The 20,197-nt window shown below is 47.0% G+C and overlaps 6 protein-coding genes across 6 annotated transcripts; 4 read left to right on the top strand and 2 right to left on the bottom strand.

Annotated features, from left to right (window-relative positions):
• Window positions 1–496: 496 nt before the first annotated feature.
• BDW47DRAFT_117860 (uncharacterized protein) lies at window positions 497–4,389 on the top strand (the record flags this gene model as incomplete). Its single annotated transcript, XM_024815133.1, has 10 exons — window positions 497–621; window positions 674–1,756; window positions 1,800–2,359; window positions 2,398–3,103; window positions 3,150–3,528; window positions 3,584–3,844; window positions 3,906–3,986; window positions 4,036–4,065; window positions 4,122–4,244; window positions 4,306–4,389. The coding sequence occupies 10 exons, from the start codon at window positions 497–499 to the stop codon at window positions 4,387–4,389; spliced, it is 3,432 nt and encodes a 1,143-aa protein (XP_024671675.1).
• A 1,949-nt stretch (window positions 4,390–6,338) lies between these two features.
• On the bottom strand, window positions 6,339–7,170 carry BDW47DRAFT_106580 (HHE domain protein). The gene is made up of 2 exons (XM_024812799.1): window positions 6,888–7,170; window positions 6,339–6,829 (listed from the first exon to the last, which is right to left on the bottom strand). The coding sequence occupies exons 1-2, from the start codon at window positions 7,119–7,121 to the stop codon at window positions 6,509–6,511; spliced, it is 555 nt and encodes a 184-aa protein (XP_024671674.1). The 5' UTR covers window positions 7,122–7,170; the 3' UTR covers window positions 6,339–6,508.
• A 1,006-nt stretch (window positions 7,171–8,176) lies between these two features.
• BDW47DRAFT_106579 (uncharacterized protein) lies at window positions 8,177–8,662 on the top strand. The gene has a single exon (XM_024812798.1). The coding sequence runs from the start codon at window positions 8,197–8,199 to the stop codon at window positions 8,434–8,436; it is 240 nt and encodes a 79-aa protein (XP_024671673.1). The 5' UTR covers window positions 8,177–8,196; the 3' UTR covers window positions 8,437–8,662.
• Window positions 8,663–9,025: 363 nt separating this feature from the next.
• Window positions 9,026–12,771, top strand: BDW47DRAFT_131921 (uncharacterized protein; the record flags this gene model as incomplete). The annotated part of the gene is made up of 4 exons (XM_024817426.1): window positions 9,026–10,211; window positions 10,261–11,085; window positions 11,136–11,923; window positions 11,999–12,771. Exons 1-4 carry the CDS (start codon window positions 9,130–9,132, stop codon window positions 12,769–12,771), a joined length of 3,468 nt encoding a protein of 1,155 aa, XP_024671672.1. The 5' UTR covers window positions 9,026–9,129.
• A 2,792-nt stretch (window positions 12,772–15,563) lies between these two features.
• On the bottom strand, window positions 15,564–16,835 carry BDW47DRAFT_35569 (uncharacterized protein). Its single transcript, XM_024818813.1, has 2 exons — window positions 16,499–16,835; window positions 15,564–16,453 (listed from the first exon to the last, which is right to left on the bottom strand). Exons 1-2 carry the CDS (start codon window positions 16,661–16,663, stop codon window positions 15,716–15,718), a joined length of 903 nt encoding a protein of 300 aa, XP_024671671.1. The 5' UTR covers window positions 16,664–16,835; the 3' UTR covers window positions 15,564–15,715.
• A 392-nt stretch (window positions 16,836–17,227) lies between these two features.
• On the top strand, window positions 17,228–18,994 carry BDW47DRAFT_106575 (MFS transporter). The gene has a single exon (XM_024812797.1). It carries the CDS (start codon window positions 17,308–17,310, stop codon window positions 18,814–18,816), a length of 1,509 nt encoding a protein of 502 aa, XP_024671670.1. The 5' UTR covers window positions 17,228–17,307; the 3' UTR covers window positions 18,817–18,994.
• The last annotated feature ends 1,203 nt before the right edge of the window (window positions 18,995–20,197 follow it).

Below are 20,197 nucleotides of genomic sequence, written 5' to 3'. Positions count from 1 at the left end.
CCCTCCTGTGATGTCTATCGACTGCTGACTATTTCGTGATCCATCGTACATCTACTGCGCAGTCGACAGCTCCATCAACCAGAGTCGTGCGTATAGAACCAGGTTCAACTCATCTTTGATAAGTGTTCTCGATGGCTCTTCGTCACTAAGTAATAATGTTTTGGATATTGAAATCCGCTACCAGGATGAACAGCAGTCAAGCTTCAGTCACTCAGCCTCGGCGGCCATGGAACCCATCCAGGGTGGCGGAGCCAAGAGGCTCGACAGCACTAGCTGGTTTAGGTCTAATATGCGTATATGTGAGATGCATTAATCCAAGTCGGGTACTGTTTGGAATGTGTCAGCCTTGCGGAGGAAGAGCAAGAGCTCCGCCTTCCAGGCGCTCGCGTGCCTAGCAGCATGTATCATTATTCGGGATAGAACGACTTATCTACCCCCGTTATCAACCATTCTCGCAGCAGTCTATGCTGGATATTCGCTACCTTCGAGGCCGATAATGGGGGGCTCAAAAACTAGGGGCCATCGTCAAACGGCTCGCGTACCCGGATTCAAACAGCAGGTCCGTAGAGGAACGTCGTCGCTTCCTGGGAACCTCTATTCTTCTCAATGGTCTCCAGAGAAGTAAGTCTTCGAACTAGGTTTGTCGATCGGTCAATCTAACAACGACGAATAGAACGGAGCTGCCGTATCACGAGTCAGTTCAGATCGGGGACGATGAAAGCACTGCCGTTGAGACATCCGACGAAGATGAAAGCAGGGAAGACTACGATGTCTTCGAGTCATCCGACGAGGACCGAAGCACGGTCGTGGAAACATCGGAGGAAGATGAAAGCAGAGAGGACTACGATGTCTTAGGGGTTTTCGACGATGGCCAACGAGCGGAGGGCAATTTACAGGCGTGGCTACGATCGTTCCGATCGTTCGATGAACAGTTGTCCTCGCGAGATGATGGCTGGAGCGAGTCGACCGCGTCGAGTGTCGGGGCGATCGGGCGCCTTGCACCGCGTGACAATGTCGTCACGATTATGGCCTGGCTGAGTTCGATCGACCATAATTGGCATCGAGAAGGGACCTTGCGTGATCATTGCCCAGGAACAGGACAATGGATTTTGTCGTCAAATGGTGTCCAGAACTGGTTGCACGGCGAAAAGCAGACTCTTTTTTGCTCTGGCATCCCCGGCGCCGGCAAGACAATGGCTGCATCGCTTATAATTGATCATCTACAGAATCATTTCGCGAAAGCGAATGTAGGCATTGCATATATATATGGCCGGTCCTTTGATCATACATATAATATCCACGATATCCTCCGGAGCCTGTTGAAACAACTGGCGCTGTGTCGACCAACAGTTCCCGACGCAGTTCGATCGATTTACCGATACCAAAAACGCCGTGGAGCCGGTCCATGTCTAGAGAAGATATTCAAGACCTTGGATAGTGTGATGGGCTTGTTTTCGAGGGTGTTTATCATCGCAGATGCGCTCGATGAACTGCCGCTCTCGGACCAAGGGCTGGAGCTAGTCCTGTCCGAGATAACTGTCTGGCGGTCTCGACATAACGTGAATCTACTCGCCACCTCGCGTCCAGTCCCCTACATAACACGATATTTCTACGATGCACCAACGCTCGAGATCCGCGCCGACCAAGGAGATGTCAAGACATATCTGGGGTGGAGACTGAAAGCGTTCCCCTTGCGTGTCAAACCATCACTTCAACAGAAAATCATCAGTGACATTAGCAGTGCGGCGTGTGGAATGTAAGTCACCTCTTCCTCCAATGGGACAGCGCTAAGAGCCCAGGTTCCTTCTTGCCGTGCGCTCGATGGACACACTGGCCGCGTGTCGATCTACTAGAGCTATCCCGGCCCTCCTGGAGGCACTCCCTATGTCGGTTGCCATGAACAGATTCTACAGGGACATCTTGCATCAAATAGTGAACAAGACGGTGAAAGGAAAGCCATCTGGCAAGCTGGTTCTATCGCTTTTGGTCTGCTCGCAACGACCTCTGACATTGACGGAAATCCAGCATGCCGTGGCCATGGACTCCGTGGGTCCCAGATGCGCCGCCGCCTTAGATTCAGACAGCTTGCCTGAAGTTGACGACATGCTCTCGGCCTGTCTCGGGCTTCTCACAATCAATCCGAAAAAACGCATATTTGATTTCACCCACCACACAGCGGCAGAATACATCAAACGAAAGTGTACGCGTAACGCGTCCTACGCCCACTTTAGAATTGCTAGACTCTGTATCAACTATCTTTCACTCCAGGAATTTGCGGCGGGAGCTTGCGGCACGGACGGGGAGTATGAGCGGCGTCTAGCTCGACATCCATTCTACAATACTCCGCCAAGAATTGGGGGTTCCATGCACGGCACAGGTATTTTGGGGAACCGCCAGGTCTTAACTTACTGGTAGATGCTGCTAGGGTATCTGTGTGCTTGCAAGGCATCTTTGCAGAGCCAGGCACGGTGGGATATAGCCAACGTTATCCTACAGCCACTGGCATGCATGTCGCGGCACATTTCGGCCTCGATTACCTGTACAGGGAGCTCGTCGTCGAGGGGCAGCAGATTCAAGCCAAAGATAGCAATGGACACGCCCCATTGTGGTGGGCGCTAGAGCAGAGACAGCATCGGATGGTGAAAGTACTAGAAGATAAGGACAACATCACGCTCCGACAGCTGATCAAAGTCGGCAGGAGAGATCTGATCAGGAGACTGCTGGATACGGGATACGACATCAATTCTCTAGACTTCTTCCGACGGACACCTCTGCACAGCGCCATCTCCTCGGGCGCCCAGGACTTGTTAATGGACTTTGTGGAAGCCGGCGCAGATGTCAACATCCGGGATGGAGATGGCGCGACCCCGCTACGTCTTGCTGTCCAGCTCTACCGACACCATCTCATTGACATTCTTCTGGGGAACGGCGCGTCGCCGGAAGATGTTAGCTTATCCGAGTGGCGGAGGTTGTACCGGCGCCAGCGATCTGATATCGCAGTGTTGGCCGCCAAGGACAACAAAGGGCTGTCTCTTCAGTTTATCGCTTCTGAGGAGGACTTTGCGGTGGGAACCGACAGCAGCGGCCACAAAAGACACTACATGTGGGTTTTCCATCGATGCAGATAGATTAATGCTAAAAAACACCAGACTTCACGGGAGTTGCATACCGTGGTATAGCATCTTCACCATCCCAAGAGTCAGTCCGGCCCAGTTCGAGCTGGCCACCCATATATCAAGGCACCAAGATGAAACCGAATTTCAATATGCGCTCTTTTCATATATGCCCAATCGACACAAGCCGGAAAACCCCAATGAGAGCCACGACCAAGTTGGCATAGCCTGGAAAGTAAGATGGCAGACGGATGAAGAGAGCGCCGAGTACTGGCAGTCAACAGACTACTATAGCACACTGCCGTACGTCTGGATGCCTGTCGGTGGTATCGACCTGTTACTTCACTTCCTGCGTTATCTCAATCAAAAATGGGTTGAGCTGACCGAGTCGGAGAAGAAGTCACTGGAGACTTTTGTCAGTAGCAGCAACCCAGTTCTCGTAGCAGGTCGCTAATAAAATTGGCTCACAGCGGCGGAACGTCTTCCGCGGCAAGGGCGAATCCCGCGATCTCCTCGACGAACTCCTTCAAAACACAGATATGTGCAATTACCTCCGAGTCACCCTGCAGGACCATGTTCTTAAAGTAAAAGAGTTCGGGAATGAATACTGCCGGCGGCAGGAAGGCGACGACGCCATGAAGCAGGTGCACGGAGCGACAGACTGCTTGTTCGGGGATGTTAGCCAGCGGATCGATTCGTTGGATAAAGCATGTCAGGATCTTATCCAAATCGTACGTTACTCTTTTCTTTCGACGACGGTGATCAGATGATCGATAAACCAACCATTGCCAGGAGTTCAACCTTGTTTCGATCAACGAAGCCCGGCTGTCGACATCTACAACCATAAGTATGAAACGGCTGAGTTGGATCACAGTACGTTGCATGGCATATTTTATGACAGCTCACTAATACGAGACGATAGTTTATCTTTCTCCCCGCTACCTTCGCTGCAGTATGTTCTTTTGGGCTTCCCTCCTATGGAATATATTTGACTAATCCCCGCATAAGACTGTCTTCGGCATGAACATCAACCTCCTAGAAAACAACCCCAGCTGGTGGTGGTATCTTCCGTTTCTGGGGGCTGTTATGGCGCTGACCGTTGGCGGATGGTTGCTGTTCAAACACAATCCCGTGGGTTTATCCTCCCAGATAGCCGCGGTGTATGATGTGCGATGCTAATGTCTAAGACCAGAATGTCGAGGTCAGTGTCGATCGAAGGATAGAGGCGGTATTTGGGCAGGGTCGGTTGAAGAAGAGAAACCAAGGGGAAGTGTGAGTTATACATTCTGCATAACAAGGCTATCTCTCTATATCTATATACATTGTACCTGGTTTTCTACGTAGCCCCAACAGCTCCTCTTCCTAATATAGTGCTCCTCTCTTGCTGCTTTTTATTTACTACGTAGGCTGGTAGGATTACGCCCGGAAACCCGACCCCATATCACCCACAGAACTTATAGGGCCCTGGGGGTGATTCATTGGTTGTGGGGAGTCTTCCGTTCTCTGTGGCTTAGCTGCCCTCACCGGTTTAGCTGGACTGGGATGCCCATGGCTCTTGACCGCTATTCTTGCACTTGGGAACCTTCTATGTCAGGAGGCATCGATTTGAAGGTAATTCAGGGGTGCGGCTCGCCGACCACGTTGAGATCCTTGGAGAACCTGACGTGATGTAGGTCCCCTTTCTGCCCAGTTCAATAATGCCTCTCATCTAGAAAACCAGAAAGTCCTGACATTGTACTGCCATAAGCTTACCATTTACATATCTCACATCCAGCCAAGATGGAAGTACGGATGCACTACGATGACGCTGCCTGGGAAATCAGCGATAAGATCGCCGATGCCTGGCCAAACCACATTTTCGATCCAATTGTTTTCAATGCGGTTGGACGTCTTCTTCTCGAGCATTGCCAGGCTGGTGACGCCGTCAGATTAACACCTTGTGTTGGATATCAATAGTTTCAAGCCCTTACCACTCGCAAATTGGTGTTTTTGGTCTAGTGGCAAAGAATGAGAGTTCAACACCTTGTTTGACTGGTGCTTTCAATCTCGCTCTGCGCATGGAATTTGAAAGAACCCGATATGCTATCATACGGTTCCCTTTGCCTGGTGCTACCATGTTTCCTGAAGAAAAGGTGCGTAATGAGGTCGCGGCCATGCGGCTTATCGCATATAAATATGCGATCCCGGCTCCATTTATCACAAATTCGTTGCTAGGTTCCTCTTTCGGAAAATTGTTCGAGACCAAACACACAGATCGCAGTGGGTATTCTCTGATAATGGCCCCCTTTCCGGTCTAGTGTGACGATTTTCGGCCTGGAAATGTCCTCGTGGATGCGGGCCTCAAAATTGCCGGGGTGGTGGACTGGGAGTTTACATATGCCGCTCCAGTTGAGTTCACTGATGCACCGCCTTGGTGGCTTATTCTCGAAAAGCCAGAATATTGGCCGAAAGGGCTTGATGACTGGTGTATAGAATATGAGAAACGACTGCAACTCTTTCTCGAGGCTATGACTGATTGTGAAGAGAGAGAACTTCTAGGCAAGCAGCGGCTATTTAATCAAAAGCAACACAGCTGAGAGAGTGGCGACTTCTGGATCATGTACGCCGCCAGGAACAATTTTGCTTTTGACGCCATATACTGGAGGAAGATTGACCAAAGATTCTTCGAACCGATCAGTTCACGCAACAATATTTGCGATAGATGGAAAGAGAGAGTTGGTCTCTTAGAACCCGATAAAAAAAAGGAAAAAAAAAAAAAAAAAAAAACTCATGGAGAGATATGTGGAAATGGAGCTTACAGAGATGGAGACCAAGATTTGACTTGGGATCCGGATGAGTACACTGTCGAATATCTCAAGAATTTGAATGCTTGATTTCTTTGCAGAGGCGGCAATATTGAAGGCCTGGTGTCATGTTGATCTACTATCTACCTAATTCGTCGATGTTGCTTTATATCTGTTGGAAATAGACGTGTCGATGAGGGACGCATCAAAGTTAGGGCCCGATTCCCCAAGATAGAGTACGTAAGGTTGTACGTTCCGACCCACATGGCGTAGGGAAATAGCCGAACCTTATTTGAACGGGACGGGATCGGTACTTTTGCGCGAACTGTTTCGATATGTACGGGTCTGCAAAAATACCAACAGGTTTGTGCTCCGTTTCTGTGGTGCTTATTGCTAGCCAGGATGGATTGCAAACTGTCTCTGGAGTAATGTCCAGAAATAATTAAAAATTAGAATAATTAGATTTATGTAATGTGCCAAATAAACCATACAGGCGATCAATTTAATCGCCCGCAGGACTCGGCATGATCGGTCGGAGAATTAGTCCGACTCGGTAGATCACTATCTTGAACATGATATCCCCTCATCTCTGATTGTAAGACCCAGATACACCTAAACATGTTGCGGCCACTTGCGAAACAAATCACCAAATTGGTCAAACGGTGCTGTGACGAGGCCGTGGGCTGTCTCGAAGAACGGAGAAGTGGGCGCGCCAGGATGAGCGCGCGTTGGCAGAAAGATTTTGGTCCGGCTAAACGACTTGGCCAGTCCGTTGCTTTCCTTATCGGTAATGACGCCTTCCAACATGGGCAGTTGATGTGCCTCCTCCTCTCGGATCTGTGGCTGCAGGTAGCCTATCAACTGGTTGATGCTTGGGAGGAAGTCAGGGCTGGTCGGGTCGAGCTTTTGAAACCTCTTCAGTTCCTCTTTGACCTTGATGCATGTATCGTCAGTATCACCACATGCTGGATACGTCGAGTGTCCTGCTCACGGCGTGGTAATTTGCTCGGTTTTGGCGAGCGAGAAGGTCGCCCTCTGGTAGGTATTTTTCCATGGCCGGAAGCAGCACCAGCTCTTTGCTGACCAGTGTGCGAGCAACCTCCCAGGTAAAAAGGTTCCGGAATCGGATTTTTTGTTTCCTGTCTCCTTCGTAGACGATGCGGTTGTGGCATGCTAGGATTGTGACATGGTCCGCCTTGACCGTGTCGTTGATACTGCGCTTCATGGTGATAACCTGGTGGGGATAGTCCTGGTGTCAAATCTGCAAGGTGAAAATATGGTCACTCTGAGAATTAATGCATTATTGGGAGAACAATGGCATGATTAATGAAGCTATGAGATCATTAGCCCCGGCGCATCCCATTTGCCACAATGCGGATGAATGAACATCGTAGTCATGTACGTCATTGATGCCTAATCTACCAGGCAATAATAGGTGGCCGATACACAGAATAGTTAGCGCCTAGGTATTATTTTCCTGTGTTATACAATGTATTTTCTTGGACAGGGCCACGGATGGTTTGCGGATACATGGCAATTAGCACGCGGTGGAAAGCCAGTCTGGATTTTACGCTATATTGGACCTCAACATCATTTCCCCCGAATTGAGCACCACGACAATTCCACCACCAATGCATTGCATTATATAGATACGACAGTTTTTTTAATTGTCTATATGATAATATTCATCTCCGCTGTCATCTACTTTCTCTTGTACTTGTGATTATTGTTAGATTGAGTAGTACTAGTCAAGGCTGAGTGACGGGCCGGAATTTTGTATAGGGAACTTTGTCTTGAGTATCAAAGGCTTTCAAACTATCCCGTCTCTGATGGGAAGGAATAGAATATAAATATTATGAATAAAATTTGACGGCAAAGCTATAAATGTAATCAATGTAAGGCCTGGTGTAGACACTCGATCTTTAGGGCTTCCCCCCCTGCATGGGTGACACGGCCCAATGCCCCCACACAAGGTTATATATACATTTAGGGTTTTTATGATCACATGGCTTCTGTTGTTACGTACGTTGGCCCCCGACCCTTCCACTCGCACCTCAATAAACCTCTCCATTTCACCACAACATGGCCCGCTCTCGGCGACAGGCGAGGTCGGAGTCATATGACAATGATTCACAGATTGGAGAAAATAGTTCCGAGGACAGTAGCGATGAGCAGTACGATACCGATCCCACTGAGCCTGACTTCAATGAGGACCAGCTTAGAGTTCCTAGTGATGTTGCGCAACTTTTTGCAGACAATGAACACACCCGACTATTACCTGCAGAAACTCGAAGAATTTGATGGGTCTGTGTATCCCCAGAAAGATTATAGTAAAGGCACCACTGCCGTTCTCGATCAGATTTCGGAAGCTATCTATTGCCATTCCGCATATATTTCTTGACTGGGCCTTGGATTTACGACCGGGTGAAAATGGAAGACGGTTGCCTAGAATTAAACGAGAAAGCTCGTTGGAAACGTTCTGGAAGGTTTTTCGGCTGGTCTTCGAAAGAGCAACCTCAGAAAAGATCGAAAGCAGATGAATTGACAGATGCGCCGGGTAGGGAACGAAGTCACCCCTCAGCCTCCAGTGTTTCCTCCACTATGTCATGTATAGTTCTGATTGATGTCACAGGTGGTCCGCAAGTTAGCTCGCAAACATAAACCGTTTTGGAAAGACCGCGAAAGGTCCACTATGGAATCTTGGGTTAATGATTACTAACGAACAAACTACTCGAGATATCTAGAGACAACGTTTGCTGCTTTGCCATTTAATTTCCGAAATAATCAGAGGGCATTCTCAACTGGTTGGTTATGAGATGTATGTGAGGTTGACTACGGGGGGCTGGGACGGGGCATCAGACACCCTATCAAAATGGCTCTGGCCCGGTGGGTGAGCATGAGGCTCTGAAGCATACATACGGAATAATGTATTTTCTTCTATTTATTGTCGAGTTTCTAGTCGCTGGCGTTTGATTGAAATTTGGCGCGCGCGCACGTCCCTACATGTGATTGGTTCCTACTTCGCACTAATGTAGACGGCTTAAGCGGGATATTTCACGCATGAGGGGCCAGTTTTGACCTTTCTTTTCTTTTCCACTTCCCCTTTGATCAGCAATCACGGTATATAAGGCTATCTGGGTGCTTAGATGGTCTATATAGACTGGTCACTAGGAGCCTAACTCGACCTTGCATGTTATCGCCTAACTGATCATCATCGGGTTCACGCATGTAAGATGGACAGCGAAATGGAGGATCCAAAGCCTCTCTCGAGCCAGCTGCAATGCAGTGACTATACTGTGGGATGGATCTGTGCGCTCCCCAAAGAGCAGACTGCAGCTACAGCTATGTTAGACCATATACACCCAGACCTTCCCAAACCGCCCAATGATCCCAACACGTATACTTTGGGGTCCATCGGCAAACACAACATCGTTGTCGCTTGTTTACCAAAAGGGAGAATCGGTAACAATTCAGCAGCAATATCTGCGACTCAAATGATACGCACATTTCTCTCCATAAAGGTTGGCCTAATGGTTGGCATCGGCGGTGGATTGCCCACTAAGACCAAGCTGGGGGACGTGGTGATCGGTGCCCCTGTGGACCAATATCCAGGGGTAGTTCAGTGGGACTTAGGCAAGACAGAGCAGGGTGGGAATTTTAGACGTATTGGCTCTCAGAACAGCCCTCCAAACGCTTTATTGACAGCTTTAGCCAAAATGGAGACTCGAAGTCAGCTGAGCGGCTCAAGGATACCTGAATATCTGAAAGAAATGGAAAAGAAATGGCCAAATCTCATGAAAGAATTCACTTGTCCGGTACTTCATGATGAGCGAAATGTCTCTCCAATCAAGTCTCGTCCAGGGAGCCAGGAATGGCAAATTTCTCGTCTCTGGAGAATGTTGCTAGACCTTCTTTTCTTTCTTTTAGGTTGGCAGCAGCTTTTATTGACCCAGCATGACGCGGATAAAGACACGCCCAGTCAATTTGAAGCCCAGCCAAAGGATATACGCGTGCATTATGGTTTGATAGCGTCGGGTAACCAAGTTATCAAGGATGCCGAGCTTCGGGACTTGGTCGACCAGAATCTCGGTGGAAATGTACTATGCGTGGAAATGGAAGCCGCGGGGCTAATGAATACTATCCCTTGTATCGTGATCAGGGGAATATGTGATTATGCTGATTCCACAAAGAACAAGGATTGGCAGGAATATGCTGCTTCTGTGGCTGCGGCATGTGCAAAAGAGCTTTTAGAATATGTTCATCCAAGCGATGTCAATGAAGAGCGTCCCGTGAAGGAAATTTTGGGTGCTGGTAAGTTATTAAGCAGCATCTCAATGACCTGAAGTATCTGATGTTTCTTTTAGTGATGACGACGTAGACCGAATGGATGCCAGCCTGAAAGTACTACGATCCAAGTCCATAAAAGACAAGCATCTCAAAATCCTAGGTTGGCTCACGGACATTGACTACGGTCCTCAACATAGTGACTTCCTGAAAGGCCGACAGCCAGGCACCGGGCAGTGGTTTCTGAACTCCAATGGGTATCAGAACTGGTGGAGATCAAACAATACAACAACCTTGTTCTGCCCCGGAATTCCTGGAGTTGGAAAGACAATAATGGCGGCGACAGTTATCGACGACCTCAGCGCAAGGTTTCTTCACGATGAATCTATCGGAATTGCGTATATTTATTGTAATTTCCATCGGAGACATGAGCAGAAACTTGAAGATCTTCTTGAAGCTCTTATAAAACAATTGAGTCAGTGCTTGCCTTCTTTACCAGCCCACGTTAAGGAACTTTACGCAAGCCACCAAAGTCAGAACACACGTCCATCAATTAACGAACTGTCGAAGAGCCTCTTGGAGACTGCCGCTATGTATACAAGAGTCTTCATTGTTGTCGACGCATTGGACGAATGCGAAGCAGCTGATGGAACACTATCAAGGTTTTTATCCAACATATTCAGCCTTCAGACCGAATCCGCTATAAGCTTCCTTGCAACCTCGCGGCCTATACCGGATATTAAGAAGTGGTTCGATGGATGCGCTTCACAAGAAATATCAGCTACAGACGGGGATATCCGTAACTATCTGAACAGCCATATGGCTCGTCTGCCAGGCTTTGTCGTCAGCAACCCAATGTTGCAAGAAGAGATTAAGACCGAAATTATGGCCGCTGTGGACGGAATGTATGGAGGTCCCCTCCCGATCCATTGAATACGTACTAATATCTGTCAAGGTTCCTACTAGCACGACTCCATCTAGATTCTCTGGTTTGCATGAGGGCACCAAAGGCTATTCGAATTGCTTTGAAAAAGCTCCCGCAAGGATCAAATGCGTACGACTCCGCTTATAACCGGGCCATGGAAAGAATCAAGGGGCAGGTACCGAGTGCTCGGGAACTGGCCGAACAGACTATAGCATGGATTACTTGTGCAAAGAGGCAGCTCGCTATCCCAGAACTACTGCATGCCTTGGCAGTGGAAGTTGGCCAACCCGATTTTGACGAAGAGAATCTCTCGCAAGTGGCCGATATACTTTCTGTCTGCGCCGGACTAGTGACAGTTGACGAGGAAAGTGGCACTATCCGTTTAGTCCATTACACCACGCAGGAATACTTCGCCAGAACACGGAAAGATTGGTTCCCAGACGCAGAAACAGCGATTACTAGGGCATGTGTCTCCTATCTCTCCTTCCAAACGTTTGGAAGCGGAATTTGTCGAAATCACTCCGAGCTCCTAGATCGGCTGAATATGTATGAATTCTACGAGTACTCCGCATGTCACTGGGGACACCATGCTCGCGAAGCTCTGAAGCCATGCCCGGAAGTTATCCCTTTCCTGACTTGCAACGCCAAGGCTAATGCCTCACTCCAAATGCTACAGAGGCAAGAGTTTCGACATTCGCAGGCTTTGTGGCGGGTTTCGTCCTCCGGCCTGCATCTCGCAGTGATGTTCGGGTTAGAGAAAGCAGTCCAGGCTATGCTAGAGGAAGTCGACGTCAATGCCATGGACTCCATCGATTACAGTCCACTCTTAGTGGCAGCTAGACATTGTCAGGTTGGAGTGATAAATCATCTTCTCGATGCCGGAGCCAATATAGAGGACAGGAGAGACTGTCACGAGCAAGCACCTTTGTCGCACGCTTGCGAAAATGGACACCTTCAGATGATGAACCGGCTACTCGATAACGGAGCTGACATAGAGACAAAAGACTATCGCAACCGAACGCCACTATCTTTTGCAGCAGAAGGAGGTCATGCTGCAGTTGTGAAAGAGCTCCTCGACCGAGGTGCCAAACTAGAGGACATGGATCACAAATGGGGCAGAGCTCCAATCTCATGGGCGGCAGTGAATGGACACACTTCAGTCGTCCAACAGTTACTCAATGCTGGTGCCTATATCGAGTGTGGAAATGGCCTGCATCCAACGCCTTTGATATGGGCGGCGCGGTACGGACAAACCGCAACAGTCAGGAGATTACTAGACGAGGGTGCTAATATAGAGCATCGCTGGGATTATAACACGCCGCTAAATCTCGCAGCAAGGGAGGGATGTGACGGCGTAGTTAAAGAATTACTTAGCAGAGGGGCTGATATTGACTCTAGAGACTGGTATGGTGCAACACCCCTAATAAGGGCAGCGACTAATGGGCACTTGACGGTGGTTCAGCAACTACTCAACGCGGGTGCTGATCCAAATGCCAAAGACTCCTCTGGCTCGTCACCAGCATATATGGCTGCATTGGAAATGGAGCATGCAATAGTGGACGAGCTTCTCAGAAGAGGAGCCGATCCCTGCGAGTACCTGCCATATAGGGAACAGGAAGTGAAGAGCTTGGAGATGGACCCGCCAGTTGTTGTGCAAAAGCTTTAGAAGATAGCCTAGCTGTTGCTGATACACTGCGAGTTCGTATACTCTGGCGATTACTCCACCCCTTCTCCGGCTTACTATCCCCGTAGTGGCCAATGCCGCATTGGTAATCAAATATTGAAGGGGTCTGCGAAGCGATGGAATCCTACCAATATTATTTTAAACCTTTTCCATCCAGAAAGATTACCTAGAGTTTGGGCCGACTTACTGGAGCGACTTGATCAGTGTCCCAACTATCGAGCCAAGGAAGAACCACAGACCGACTCTAAATGTGACCATACTAAAATATTTTCGTGCCACGCTGAGATATGCCGTTTGGTTGAAAGGGCGAACTGGGCTTCGCTATGTAATTTATCACTCTACCTACTTTTACAGTTACTGGCAAATTTCACCCTCTGGGGGGAACGGACTACGAATGTTGTAACTCTGGTGGAAGTCATATTTGAGGAGAGTGATAATGAACACGTGGGAAACTTGGGCTGAGCGTCAACGGCAAAATCCGATGTGCGCGGTCATTCAGGGACGCAAAAAAAGGGGCCGCGCCAGTGTCAGTGCACATGAATCGGCGGGGGCGAAAAGAGGAGGCTGCAGCTGGGTAGGCGGCCACGCAGAACGGCGGGCCAACGGGGGCGGTTTCCAGCCCTTGCCGTCGTATAGAATACTTAATATAAGAAATATTTATGATTTTGACAGGATTAAGATTAAATAATATATTTATAATCTTGATATCTCACAAAGAGGATTAGTTCAAAAATAATAACTTGAGTATTTATAACTTAGATCTATAAGAATATTTAATAAGTCATTCTTAGTCACTTGGAATAAGCCTATAGATATATATTTTCTAGATTAAGTATCCAGGATAAGAGTTTCTTTATACATCTAAATCTATTTAGTAAGAGATAACTCTCTACAGGATCTCTAGATAAATAGCTAGATAACTAGAGATAGTAGAAGTAGCTAGGGAGCTAGAGATTTTTCAGGGATATTACTAGTCTCCTGGTAGTATAAAGAGTATAAGTATAAATATCCCTGTCAGGAGTGCCGGGCTTGCTTGTTTTATGATATTTAAAGAAGATATATAGAGACAAGCGGCTATATGATTGAAAGAGAATATTAAGAAGAAAGAGAAGAAGATATGTAGAGACAGGCAGCTGCATGATTGGAAGAGGATATAAAGAAGAAGGAGGAGACGTGTAGAGACGAGTGGCTGCGTGATTAAAAAAGAATACAAAGGAGGAGGAAAAGACATGTAGAGACAGGTGGCTGCATGATTGAAAGAGGATGCAAAGAAGGAGAAGAAGGAGATGTGTAGAGACGGGCAGCTGCGTGGTTGAATGAGGATGCAAAGGAGGAGAAAGAGGAGACGCTTAGAGACGGGCGGCTGCGTGGTTGACATTCAAAATATCACGTCACAGCTTTATTCTCAGTCTGCATGATGGAATTGCCCAGGACCCAGCAGGAATGGAGGCCTCAAGCTACAGCGGCAGGTGTTGTGCACAAATCACTGAAGTCCTGTAAAGCCTTGGAGTCCGGCTCCAAAGTCCGCGATGCTCAAATCTTTCTTTTCGCACTGTTGTGGCGGAAACTAAATTAATTCCCAGTCTCGATGCGACGGGCGAAGGGCTTGCACCACATATGCAACAGGCGGTCCGGATCTTGAGCAACCCAGAGTTCTGTCCTTGATTTTGGCCTTCTCAATACAACCCGATAAGTGAATTTGCCCGTATAACCCTAGCCTAGTATAGTATTGCCAGATTAGGACAGGCTTTTGGACCTCAAGTAAGATAGTGTGTAATGAATTTCACTGTGAACTCTGTAGAAGTTATGTTTGAGGCTACTAAGCTATGATAGCCATTTGATTTTTATGTAAAGCTAGACAATAGCACATGCTATGGAAGAACGTCACTAATGACCAATGCGACGTAGTGGTATTACAGTAGCTTATATGCAAATTACACACTATTTAAAGGGATTGTTTGATGACGTTAAACTAGCTTGAGAGGGTTAAGTAGAAATATGGGAGCTTCAAAATTTGACCGACGTTAGCAGAAAACTGTTAGCGAGAGGGCCCGGAGCCTTTTGCTCAAGGCACGCGAGCTTTCGGGGTACTTCCAGACTTAAGCCCGTCTTGTTATGGTCCATCCATGAGGAATTGTTGTTTATAATTCAGCTAGCCAGCAGGAATCTCCATCTATCTTACTTTGATACTCAAGCTTCTCGACATGAAAGATGACTTGCTAGCTGGTTATACTCAGTCCGTAACTTATATTCCCTGACCCATATTCCATGTTCCCAAATATACGCGATGGCAGCTACCAGCACGGTAAGTATCATCAAAATTGCCCCTCAAACCCTTTTGTCTTTAATTGACAAATTCAAGACTGCATGGTACAGGCCTTGACGAAATGGTAGTCGGCTTTATTCTTAACATTGAGTTGCTGGTACAAATCAATAAAAACATACATTGATCAAACCTTCCCCAAAATGCATACATCCATATTGATCAATAGCAGAACTTCTTTTACCCTAGAAGAGTAAGATTAAACATTGAAAAGTACCAAAGTCAAAGCAAGTGCGGGCCTATTTAAGTATTTTCCACAGGCTACAGGACCGTGGGCTCAATTCACAGTAGCAGTATCAGATATTGGAATATTTCCTAGCACTTTCCGTCATTACAAAAGATATCTAGGTACTACGTCTTATCCCTTATAAGCATCTCATGAGGCAGGAAAGATTATCACGTTGTGAGCACTGGTGTGTATACAAAGAGATAGGCATATTTATTTTTCTGAGGGCGCAGAGAAGTCACCGATCATACAAGCCTAGTTACAATACTGGAAAAAAGAGTGTAAGAAAAAAAAAAAACATTTAGCTAATCTCAAGGCTAACATGTGTACCAAAATGTTAGTCAATGCCTATCCAACCAGCAAGGCGCCAATCTGGTCTAAACCAATTCGACCCAAAACTTGAACCGCAGCGTATCCTTATCCTCCCATGACCAGAGGTTGTAGTACGCTGGGTCCATGCCGTTTGCAGAACCCCACGTGCCCCATTCGGTTTTCACCTCAAATTTCAGACCCATCTCCTCGCCAATTTCCTCCCACATGCGCGTAAAACTCTCTGAGTCATGGTTGAAGAAAGTATCCAGACGGCCATTCTCCGCGCTTTCTTTTGTTGGCTTGTAAAGATAGTTGCGAACCTCCTTGGCCTTTGTGCTTCCATGCTGACGTCCGACAATCAGTGATCCCTTCTGCTTCTTGAGAAGCTTAAGCAGGGCGAGAACTGCCTTTTTCTGACCCTCCAAGGTAAAAAGATGCAGGAAGGATCCAGCATGAATCACCTCGAATCCTTCTGGACGCTCCTTCCACAACTTGTCATTCTCGTCGAAGATGTTTGCAGTGTAGAACGAAGACTTGAGCGTGTCTCGGTCACGGAAGAGGTCATATCCAAGATCGAGGAAGGTCGCGTTGAGCTCCGCACCACAAATATTTTCAGCAGGCACCCCATCAGTGATAAGCGCACGAACATCATGTCCGAAACAGCAACCGAAATCTAGCAAGTGCTGGCCGCTTTTGAGGCGTTCAAGGACATCGGCATATCGGGGCGAGTCGGGAAGCGAGAAGTCGAGGAAACGGAACAAACCGATGCATGGATATGGGGATGATGCCCACGCTTTTTCACGCTGAAACAATTAGTCGGATTCAGACTTCGTAAAAATATCACATACAATTTTCATAACATGTGCTTTAACTTCGTCTTCTTTCAAGCCAGCATAATCCTGCAAGACCCGTTGGGCCAATGGGGGGATTCGTTCGAGAATCTCAAGATACCAGGGGATCTCGGCCTTCGGGTTCCCCATGTTCGCTGGATCGCTCGTAATGAAGGGGGCCATGGTAAATAGCAACGGAGATGTTTGTTTGAAGTTGTTCGAGTGTTTTTTGTCTTATAGCAAGAATGATTGCTGGTCTCTGAGCACAGCATTCGTGATGCTGGGCCTTTATATAACTTGATGGCCATGATGTATCGGACGAAGGCCGACTATGCATCGTCTGGTAAGGTTATACAACTCAATTTTCGCGTCTGAAATATGAAATTGAAGTATATAGTTCAATGCTACGGTTTCATCAGTATACTAAACCCATCGGCTAGTGCCGTCCTCTACCCTGGTTTATCTTATCTGATCATCTGCTTGAATGGGACTATTTGGCTGAAGAACGCCAAAACAACTCCACAACGACCTTGGCCTTACACGATAGCAAACCTTATTGTGAGACCTGTCGCCGATCAGTAATATCAGTCCATCCGGCTCCTTCAATTCCGTTTGTTTTGGTCAATAATTTCACAAGGTTCAGACTCGGCTAGAATTCTTCACATGTTCAACGTCCTCACTATAGAATATAGACCAGGCAGCAATCTCGACAAAAGGCCGAATATCTTGGTTCTTATGCCTACATGATCTTCATACAGTTCTTTCACGTGAACAAAGTCTATTGAGAAATAGCATCATTCAGAACAACCAAAGTCTCTCGCCCCAACATGCCCTTAGGCCAACGAATATTCAGCCGAAGGCCCGCTAACTGCGACATACTCTGCCAGTCATACGACGGCTCCGGAACTGGGACCGATCCTTTTCTGGTGAAATGGGTGGCGAACGATCCCACCGATCCCCAGTCCTTCTCAAAAACAAGAAAGTGGGCCATTACCTTTCTGCTTTCTCTATCTACCCTATCGGTGGCGTTAGCATCTTCGGCGTACACGAGCGCTGTGCCCCAGTTAATCGAGGAATATGACGTCTCGGCGCCCACAGCCTACCTGGGTGTCTCACTTTTCGTCGTCTGCTTTGCGGTTGGGCCACTCGTTTGGGCTTCCTTGTGCGAAATTATGGGTCGGCAGATTATATTCATTACAACTTTCGCAGCATTTACTGCTTTCAGCGTTGGAGCTGCATGTTCTAAAAACATAGAGTCACTTCTGGTGTGCCGGTTCTTTGCGGGGGCGTTCGGATCCTCATCACTGGTCAATACCGGTGGCGTGCTGGCCGATATTTTCTCCCTCAAGGAGCGAGGCCCAGCTATGAGTATCTTCACGGCAAGTCTATTCTTCGGCCCTACGCTGGGTCCAATAATTGGAAGCTTCATCGAACAAACCCAAAGCTGGAGGTGGATAGAGGGATTCATTGCGATCATGTCCGGTGTACTTTGGATTACAGGAAGTCTGATGATTCCTGAGACATATTCCCCTGTTCTTCTACAACGGCGAGCCCATGCGCTTTCTAGACTCACGAGCAAAGTGTATCGAAGCAAGGCACAAGAAAACCGAAAGTCACATTCCACACTTCTCAAAGATGCCCTGATTAGGCCATGGTGTCTTCTATTCCTCGAACCGGTCGTCATCCTAGTTTCCACCTACCTTGCGATTGTGTATGGTATCCTGTACTTGCTCTTCGCGGCATTTCCAGTCGTTTACCGTGAGCAGCGAGGATGGAAAGCCAGCATCGCATCTCTACCGTTCTTGGCCGTTCTATTGGGGATGTCTTTGGGAGTTGCTTATTGCATGATCTATGACCACCAACCCCCGGCCCGCGGCGAGGAACGTACGGGAAACACCAATAACACCACGAGAAGATTACAGCCAGCAATAGTAGGTGCAATAGCCATTCCAATAGGGTTATTCACATTTTCCTGGACAAATCACCCATCCATCCACTTTATTGTCAGTTGCATTGGGTCGGCGCTCTTTGGATTTGGCTTGGTCAACATCTTCATCAGCATGAGCAACTACCTTGTGGACACATATTCAGTCTTTGCGGCCTCCAGTCTGGCTGCTAGTTCAGTCTTAAGATCGATATTGGGTGCTGTGTTCCCTTTGTTCACGCCCGCAATGTATCAAGCGCTAGGGATACATTGGGCATCATCTATTCCGAGTTTTCTCTCCCTAGCATGTGTTCCCATTCCCTTTTGTCTTTGGCGATATCATGTTTGGCTTGGCTCAAAGTCCAGATATATTATTAAGGCTCGCGAGGTCACTGCAAATCTACGAGGCTAGGGGCTCAGTCAGGTATAACTTCGTTTTTCACCTAGGTTTTATCCAACCCAGTGTGTACCTAATCAAGTAGTATGCTATTATCCTATTTCAAACTGTCCGAAATTTCCCTTTATTACCCCTATCATTAGTGTTGGACTGGATCGGTTCCAGTTGGATCGGTTTATTGGGTCGGTTTTCCCTAGAATTTCAGTCGGATCGGTTTGAAAATATAGAAACCGATCCGCCCCAATCCAACACTAGTCACTATAATACTAAAAATTCGCTGTATTTTAGTCTTAGTAACTTGTGGCTAAAAAGTGTCTGGTAAAATAAGCTTAGAGCCTTTCACATAGAACTCCTGACTATTAATTTCAAAGTGCTAGTTTATACCAGGCGTGATATTCTGGGCAAGCTATTTCTTAGTAATATTACATCAATTAAGAAAGATCAAACAGAAACCAGTATACATAAATATAATAGCTCATTCTATTTGCTGGTTACTTTCAAGGGTGATAGTTGTGTTATAGAGATTCTGTTTGCCTAGATTATTTAGCTATTAGAGCTTGGGCGCATTAGAGTTAATTATGATTATTCCTGTAATGGTCTAGTCAGATATGGAGATATGCCTAAGTGACCTAGACATGAGTATCTTTCCTGATAGCCTTCTTAATCTCAATAGCCATTAAAGGTTGTTTTGACAGGGATCCTAGGAAGTTGATACTTATGTTTATAATTCATGACTGGCTCTGATCTGGGGTAAGGTAACTAATTTAGCCTTTACAGAAGATATCCAAGTCAGTATTAAGATTATACACGCTCTTATTATGCTCAAACTGTATGAGAGGCATCTCTCCATGGACTCGCAGGAGAAAATGCTGGGTCCCAGTCTTATCCGAAGCCAGATTGCTCTTTCCGCGTGAACCAACGGTCTGTGAGCTCATATGTCTGTTGTACGCCACCAGAGGCCACGCTGCAAAAAAAAAAAAAAAAAAAAACGTCAAGTTAAAGATTTGCTAGGTAATGGATCATCGAGACCTACTTTGAGAGCTTGGGTCATTGGCAGTGTCATTGACAATTTTGGGCGCGCTGCCAAAATTCAGAGTCAGGGTAGGACTGTAATTATAGTTACTGAGAGCCTTGGAAACATCAAAGGTGTATTAACGAATTTGATTGTTTGTTGTACCAATGAATTGCTCACAGAGCTCAACTGTTATGAAGATCTTTAAGTTTATTGAAGACAAGCCAAGATGATTTTGTATCAGCAGATCTGTGAGCCAATGAATTTTTTTTCTCTTAAATCTGAACACTTCTCAGAGACACCTACAAGCTCCAAAACAGTTTACTTGTAGAAGTTTAATTATTGTTTGCAATCTAACATAGATTGAAATTATTAAGGCCAAGA

Source organism: Aspergillus candidus (genome assembly GCF_002847045.1).
Source record: "Aspergillus candidus strain CBS 102.13 unplaced genomic scaffold BDW47scaffold_25, whole genome shotgun sequence".
Classification (NCBI taxonomy): domain Eukaryota; kingdom Fungi; phylum Ascomycota; class Eurotiomycetes; order Eurotiales; family Aspergillaceae; genus Aspergillus; species Aspergillus candidus.
This window is presented reverse-complemented; position numbering and strand designations above follow the sequence as displayed.

What these genes read in the sequence shown, in the direction of transcription:
- BDW47DRAFT_106580 (XM_024812799.1), bottom strand. Translation starts at nt 7,121, where the DNA reads ATGAAGCGCAGTATCAACGACACGGTCAAGGCGGACCATGTCACAATC. An exon ending in ACCGAGCAAATTACCACGCC is followed by an intron (nt 6,830 to 6,887) that starts GTGAGCAGGACA and finishes ACATGCATCAAG; the next exon opens with GTCAAAGAGGAACTGAAGAG.
- BDW47DRAFT_106579 (XM_024812798.1), top strand. Translation starts at nt 8,197, where the DNA reads ATGGGTCTGTGTATCCCCAGAAAGATTATAGTAAAGGCACCACTGCCG.
- BDW47DRAFT_35569 (XM_024818813.1), bottom strand. Translation starts at nt 16,663, where the DNA reads ATGGCCCCCTTCATTACGAGCGATCCAGCGAACATGGGGAACCCGAAG. An exon ending in AAGCACATGTTATGAAAATT is followed by an intron (nt 16,454 to 16,498) that starts GTATGTGATATT and finishes TAATTGTTTCAG; the next exon opens with CGTGAAAAAGCGTGGGCATC.
- BDW47DRAFT_106575 (XM_024812797.1), top strand. Translation starts at nt 17,308, where the DNA reads ATGCCCTTAGGCCAACGAATATTCAGCCGAAGGCCCGCTAACTGCGAC.